General features: G+C 39.8%; 1 protein-coding gene across 1 annotated transcript; it reads left to right on the forward strand.

Annotated features, from left to right (window-relative positions):
• Positions 1 to 4,613: 4,613 nt before the first annotated feature.
• On the forward strand, positions 4,614 to 7,600 carry foxl1 (forkhead box L1). Its single transcript, XM_074631722.1, has one exon. It carries the CDS (start codon positions 5,925 to 5,927, stop codon positions 7,050 to 7,052), a length of 1,128 nt encoding a protein of 375 aa, XP_074487823.1. The 5' UTR covers positions 4,614 to 5,924; the 3' UTR covers positions 7,053 to 7,600.
• The last annotated feature ends 254 nt before the right edge of the window (positions 7,601 to 7,854 follow it).

Here is a 7,854-nt window from a genome sequence, read left to right on the forward strand (position 1 = left end):
AGCAAGTCGACACTTAATTCCCCAGATCTTTTTTTAAATCATTAAGTTCAGTTGCATTTAATAAAATACTTTTATTTTACTAATGTTGACTTATTTATATATGAAGTTGATGATACAAGATTAGTTGATTTTACCAAAATTCCATATAATGTTTAACCCTTTCTCGAACACATATGTATATATGCTATAGTAATATAACATTGCAGAATTGCTTGTGAGAGTAAAGCACTTTTGTATTTGTCCAGAAGATGTCACCAAATAGCACACATATTTCAACTTTGACTACTAATGGGATGAAGTTCAATCATGGTTTAACTGCAAAAATGTGAACATTTGCTTGTGAATTGTAACCAAAATGGACACCAAACCAAAATCGAAACATTTTTACAACATTAATATATACAGAAGACTAATTCAGCCTTTTGCTAATACTCACACACAGTAACTATTTTAATAAGTAATAGTACGATGGATTAAGTTGGCATTTCTGCCCACAATTTATTCTCATAATTGCAAGTTGCCTATTGTGACGCCATCAGAAAATACCAGTGGACGGAGAAGTTGTCATTGGCTCAGTGGTTAAATGGTTTGAGTGCATAAACTTTATTGCCACACATTGACACTTTATAGACGAGGCTTAGTGATTCTTCCCCCTCTACTCAAAATATATATTGCTTATTGTTCCTTCCCCTGGATGTTTGAGCTTCACTGTGCAGAATGATGTATGTGCAGAGTTGACACATCCGTCTACTGAAGGGGGAAAGTTTGTGCTCACCTTAAACGTACGAGCATGATGTCGTGTCAGCATGACTATTGGAAGCAACCTACACAAGTGTGATGTGGAAACTTCCAGCATGCATACACTGAGAAAGGACTTTCCAGCTGCCCCCTTCTGAGAGCTGTCAATCACTCGCAAAGTCTAATCAAACGGTCAATCAATCAAATATAAATCAATATTCTGTTACTGTAATGCCTATTTCTCTCCTCAAATGTTTTCAGAAACATCTTGTAGTGCACGGTTTAGCTGTAAAATAAGACAGTTTGTGACCCGGCAGCCATGTTGAGATCAGTTGAGGAAATACCAAGCACCGCCCACCAGCCGGAGCACAGCCAATAGGAACGCTATCTCTCTGAAATGACCTGTGATTGGTTTTGTAAAGTCTGAAAACAGAGCCACGAGGAGGTGCAGAAGTCTAGTTTTCTCTCAGAACACTTGAATTACAATATGCTGAAAGGTTATTATGGAATTTTTGCCTAATGATGCCAAAAATATACTGCCTACTGCAGCATTAAAAGGGCGGGAAACAGTAGAGCCTAATTTAAATGTTGGCCTTTGTTGAGATTGACTGGTTAGAACTGTACGGTCAACCTATGTTGACCTTAAAAAATGGTCTTTTGTACAGATGGTAGTCCAGTTAATCTATTGCAAAAATATTTGGAACATTAGTCAGAGTCCCCCCTGAACTGAAAGCTTTGTTAATTAGGCTATGGTATGATAAGATAAGATAAGATAAGATAATATGAACCTTTATTAATCCCCGGAGGGAAATTCAGGTGTCAAAGCAGCAACATCAGCAAACAGAGTGAAACACAGGAGAGGTAAAGGTTTACAAACATTATAAAAACAATAATAGAGATATAAAAGATACTGAGTGAATGGGTGAACATAGTGTATGCAGTCCGTCAATAAATAAATGTAATATGTACATGTGTGCAGTCTATAAAGTGGTATATAGGATGTATAGTGTAAGTAAGTGTAAAGTGCGCCAGTGGTTAGAGTCCAAGATGGTTGCAGATAGTGCATGTTTAAAGGTAGATAGTGCATGTTTAAACTTCTTAAAGTCCTCATAGTTCTCATATGGGGGTCAGCCTTGGTTGTGGAGCCTGATGGCTACCAGCATAAAGGACTGACCCAGGCGCTTTGTGTTGTGCCGAGGGGGGATGAGTGTGTGGCTGATATCATGTAATGCTAATCACGATGTACACAAGTAGGTTTTGTTAGTTGTATGGTGTCAAAGATCATATAGCATGGAGTTTGGTGAATTAATGCTCTTGAATGTTGGACACAGTTGCAATTATGTCAGCTCACCTGAGTTTATGTGTCTTAGAGGCTATAGCATTAACACTGGGATAGGTGGGTAACAAGTTCAACTGCTTACGTCACAGGCTCCTATGTCTAGTGCACGGCTGATACAGAAATGCTCTTGCGTTGATATCAATGCTAAAATGTGCCTTCTGCAGTATACATGGAAAGAACTTTCCAGCTGCTGCCCTTTGAAAATGTCAAAGCCTGCTTGCTGTGCACGTCTAATACTTGCATGTTAGTTTAGTTTTTATTTGCGAATGAATCACCGTCTGCTGAGAGAGAAACAGAGAAAAAGACCAACTTCTGAGTTTATCCACTGAAAGCTCCAAACCCCTAATGTAAGCAGTAAGCCAGCTGTGCGCACTTGTAAAGTTGTTATAATCCTCCTTTGACCTATAAACAGGAAAATACATAATATAAAGCATCATGCTCACATCTACAAATAATACTGTCCATGTTGTCCTTGTAAGGCAATAAGTATCTGCCTGCAGCTTCTCAGCGGACAATTAAAGCACATTTAGTCCAATTTGATGCAACGTTATCCAATGAGCAGTCACCATCAGTTCCATATGGCGCTTAGGTTTGTGTATCAATCAGTATTTTCTATGTGTGATGTCATTTTTGTTTTTATAATGGCGTGCAAAAACAAGAATTGTGAAGGGAAGGGAATTATTTAGAATACATATCCTACAATATGTTGATTCTGTCGACCAGCCAGGCCCCCAAACCCCCTCTGATGACTGATAATTAGAACAGATGGACTTTGAATGAAAAGCATTTTCATATGACCTTTATGATGTCTTATGTTTGTCACTGTGGAGGTTCAGCTTTGGTCATTCACAGTTTGACTGTTGTTGTCCTATATTGATTTATGATGATAGTGAGTTGTTGAACTGGGTGGTGTTAAGGATAAGCTTTACACAGTGTTGTTGTATTTATTGCAGAGTGATCAATTGTTATCAATTATATTAGCTTTTTGTTTTCTCAAATTCCCCTACTTATAATTATTTAGAACAATGACCAAATAATACAATCTTGTCAATCTTTGCTCCACCTTTTTTCCCCAGAACCAGTTACCCAGGGCCCTGAAGCCGCCAGAGAAACTAAAGTCTCACAGCAGCAAAATAAAGTACATGAACAGATCCATGAGAATAAATCAGTGTTACCCAACCTTTAAGGTTTCCTCTTCAACTGTAGTGTCTTGCAAAATGTATGGAATTTTACGATACATATATTTAACCTCTTTTACCCAACGGACCCGGTACCGGGTTGCTGTGGTGGTCTTTTTTTCTGAATAGTTTCTTTCTAAAAGACGAGGCCTTAACGCTACGAAAACAACACTCCAAGTGTATTTTGTCCAAAAAATGTTTGTTTGGAAATGATTTCAATATTTTAGTTACAAAATCAACGCACGAGAAATTGTATTTTTACTTTATAATATTTTTGAACTTTTTTATATTGAATGTTCATACTTGACTTTGGATTCTTTTTTGTTATCTTATTTACATTGTTATTGATCTTATTTGTTATTATCTAAGTTTTACTTGATCATATTTCATTATTATAATAAAACTACTCCATTTGGAGTCAAAATTATACAATGTAGTTGTTTTTTGTTGATTTTCTACTGTGCACAATGGTAGAATGTGATGACTCACAGGGTAAATGTCATGGCCAAAGGCTCCATTGTGTGCACATAGCCTCCTGTAGTGGATATCAGTAGGATTTTAGAGCCAGATTCCCTTTCAGGAAGTAGAAAACCCATTTGGCACACTTTGGGTATCCAAGTGGTCAAACGGAGAGTCCTCCTGGTCCTATCCTTACTAAAACCTTTGTAGAATCTATGTGCTTTGTGTTATTTATATCTGCTTTGGCACAGTTGTAGTCAAGGAGTTGCTGAATGAATTCAGTGTCATCTCTGTGCATGGCATCTTTGCTATAATGGTGTTATCCACCCTCTAATCTAGATTTTTTTTTTTTTTATGCATATAGACCTGGTAGTTGTGGAGCTATTCTTGATTTATTTTGGGTATGTCTGTCTAGGCGAACCACACCTCCCAACACCCTGGGGACTAAGAGGTTAAAGGTCGTTTTCTCAAAAGTTTTTTTCTTTTTCTCAGACTCTGAGCCAGAACTCTCACTTCATACATCCAGCTTTCCAGTTCCATTCCTACCTATATTCTGAAGGTTTTCATTCATAACCTGATTTATAGAACATTTTATTCATAAAAATAAAATGGATTTTTTTATGGCTGTTGGTACTTTTTGATTTATGAGTGATAAAAAGAGATATTCAAAATCCCCTCTATACAAACATTTGACTCTAATATGTCAACAAAATAAAACAAGAATTTTGAACCTATGGCTTTATCCAATGTTCAAATTTCTGTTCTGGAAATTTAGCAGATAATGCCTCATTTGCATATCTAAACATACATTTACAGAAAACTTGTAATGCAAAACAAGAATTGTCTCAGTATAAATACTCAACTGGGAAGTGTCATGGCGATAACTATTAACCTATTCACTTGTAGTGTGAATGGGTTTGAATAGATTTGAGTCAATCTCAAAAAGGAAGTATAATGTGCAGCTGAAATTGAAATCATCACATGGTCCCTTAGATTTATCCACTGGTATAGATAATTATCCTCAAAACTAGAATATACACATCATGAGAATCTACTGTTAAATAAAGCATGAAAACTAAACACATATGCTAGAAGCTTCTAAACTCTGTGACCATATATATATATATATATATAGTACTTGGACCTAAACTAAAGATAAACTAAAGATTTATAATTCTACCAGACTAGCTTTACAAGAGAAAAAAACAAAACAAAACTGTCATCTGTCAGATGTGTCAGCCACATCTCTAAGGCTTTCATCAGCAGATAGAGAACTGGATCCACTGAGGTCATGTCCTTAGGATTGTTTTCTGGGAATGTGGAAAGTTTACAATCTACAAATGCTGACAAATAGTAGTTTTTTAGTTTAAGTTTCATTTTTATACCTTCAAATTCGATTGTTTTTAGGAAAATCTCTAAAGAGGGAGATACAGTTCATGGAAAATATAACTGAATCATTGAATACAAATATGAATGAAAAAAATCTGAAATGTGAAATGTTGTTAACTTTTCAAACATTTCTTATGATAATAATAATAATTATACAAGGATATTGAGGACATGCATATAAAGCAGCTGTAGACCTGTAGTAGTCGTATCAGTAATAACATCTTGTCAGTCATCCATCATGGACCGTGTCCTCAGATCTTTGAGTATAAAGTGGTGTGGTGTGGGCCTGACACGAGTTAAAAGACATTGTTTAAGTTATTTTCCCTTTTATACACTTTGTTTTCATTTGAGCGAACCCCACAGCAACTCCCAGAGTGTTTGCTTGTTCTCTCTGTGTGAGCGACTCTCAGCGTCAGAGGTGGACGTGAGATTTCAAACAGCACATCAGTGCGTTTATGTATTGGGTGCCCGGAAATTTTTCCAAATAAACACAGCTTGATTCGACCTGGGTGGGCAGACTTATCAAGCGACTAATTCTATAAACAGATGAGGGAATAAGCCGGCACCTCATTGGCTGTTGAACATGAGGGAGTTTCAGAGCAATGAAATTTTAATTAATGTGGGTGGGCTGGGAACACCACCGACTGTTTATGATGGACAATTTATTTCCCAGTGCAAAGTCAACATAACACAGCAAAACGTACAACAATTATTAACATTTCCTGGGCCCCTCATGAGGCTGTGGAGTCAGTCAGAGGCGGAGAGGAGCTCCGGGAGCAGGCGAGACTTTCCCCGGGACGCACCGCAGCCTCCCCAGCGTCATGGCTCTCTACCACGGCCGTCTCGGAGTGCCCTCCTCGGCTCTGGGCCTCCCCGGACCGCCGCTCATCTACCTGTACGGAGGAGGAGACACCGGAGGAGTCCTTCCTGCTGCCGCTTTGAGCTTCCTGCCGAGCCGCCACGAGCCTCCGCAGAAGCCGCCCTACAGCTACATCGCGCTCATCGCCATGGCCATCAAGAGCGCGCCGGAGCAGCGCGCGACGCTCAGCGGCATCTACCAGTTCATCATGGACCGGTTTCCTTTTTACCACGACAACAAGCAGGGCTGGCAGAACAGCATCAGACACAACCTGTCTCTCAACGAGTGCTTTATTAAAGTGGCCAGAGAGAAGGGCCGGCCGGGTAAAGGCAGCTACTGGACTCTGGACACCAAGTGTCTGGACATGTTTGAGAACGGGAACTACCGACGGAGGAAGAGGAAGGCGAAGAGTCAGCAGGAGGCTCTGGACTCTAAAGGTGGAGGACACAAGCGCAGTAAGGGTCCTGGCACAACCAGGGACCCTCAGTCCTCTCTGAGACACCAGACTGGCTCGGGGACAGCAGAGACGGAGACGATGGAGACGCAACCGGACACCAAAGCGGTTCTTGTTGAGTTTAACCACGCTGGACAGTCGCAAACACCCGCCATACAGAGACTTAAAGTTTCCTCCAACCAGGACGGTGTTGCCTCCACCCTGAGGAGTCAGCCGGAGACATGTCCAGCTCCGAGAGACGCTCCTCTGTGGATGGACCCAGGCGCGTCTCTGCGTCTGGAGCCGGAGGAGAGGAGGTCCGCGTTCAGGGACAGAGGTCCTCTCTGCGCCGTCAGCTGCGCAGGAAACACAAACTTGGCCGCACTTGCGCACGACAGGCCGAAAGGAAACGTACCGAGCAGGGATAAATCGAAAGGTTTCAGCATCGAGAGCATCTTATCGAGAAGTGAAGACGAAAGGCGCAGCAGCAGCAGCGTCCTCGGGATGTCCGCGGAGACATGCGCAGAGCGCACGAGGCCCGTGCTCAGCTCGTCCGTGGTCCTCGGTGCCCGAGCGCATCACCTGTACCAGATGGGTTTCCCATTCTGCTCCTACCTGTCACTCTCCTACCCAGACAAAGTGCTGCATTTTAAATGAGTACAATTGAATGTATTTCACACGGATGAAAGTGTAAACTCTGTTAACTAGCTTTGCATGATGAGTTACTATGAGAACAGTTACTGTTTCAGGACCTCTGGCATCCTCATCATCTACAGTAATGTTCAGACAATGACAAAGAGCAACACGAAGGCTTTTACATTCATTTTTACGCATGCGTAATTGTCAGTGTTTTTTTGTTTGTGGCTGCTCCCCAAAACTCTATGGCTGCGCAATTTAATGCTTGATACAACAAAAAGGGTAAAGTATATAAGGATTGTTGTTATTGTCATGTGACTATTTAGAGAAAGTGCATATATTTACAGTAATTCTCTTTTCATTCATTCATGATGATGAATGAGTGTAAATATGTTCAAGGCTGATATGTTATTCAGCAATTCAGTGAATGTCATGACTGGGCCTGTGTAGCTACAGTATCTTTGAACAATATGAGAATAAAGTTTAGTACTTAACAATATAATCAAATGCTATTTTACATCCCCTGCTCTATGAATTCCATGTGCAAAATAAAGTTTAGTTTGGTAAAATGACAGCATGATTTATTCAAAATTGTGAGAAATGCTGTTGGAAAATTGAAAAAATTCCCTTTTTGTGATTAAAATTTTTTTTAATTTTTTTATATATTTATATATATATATAACAAAATGAAACAGATAACATACATAGTTCTGCAATAGACTGATGATGTTCATTGAGGATTCAACTGTCGAGGACTGAGCGTTGATCAGTTTTACCGTCCTGCATCCTAGATTTATTAAAAAATATATTATTCATACAAAGT

The sequence above is a fragment of the Sebastes fasciatus genome, chromosome 4 (assembly GCF_043250625.1).
Source record: "Sebastes fasciatus isolate fSebFas1 chromosome 4, fSebFas1.pri, whole genome shotgun sequence".
Classification (NCBI taxonomy): Eukaryota; Metazoa; Chordata; class Actinopteri; order Perciformes; family Sebastidae; genus Sebastes; species Sebastes fasciatus.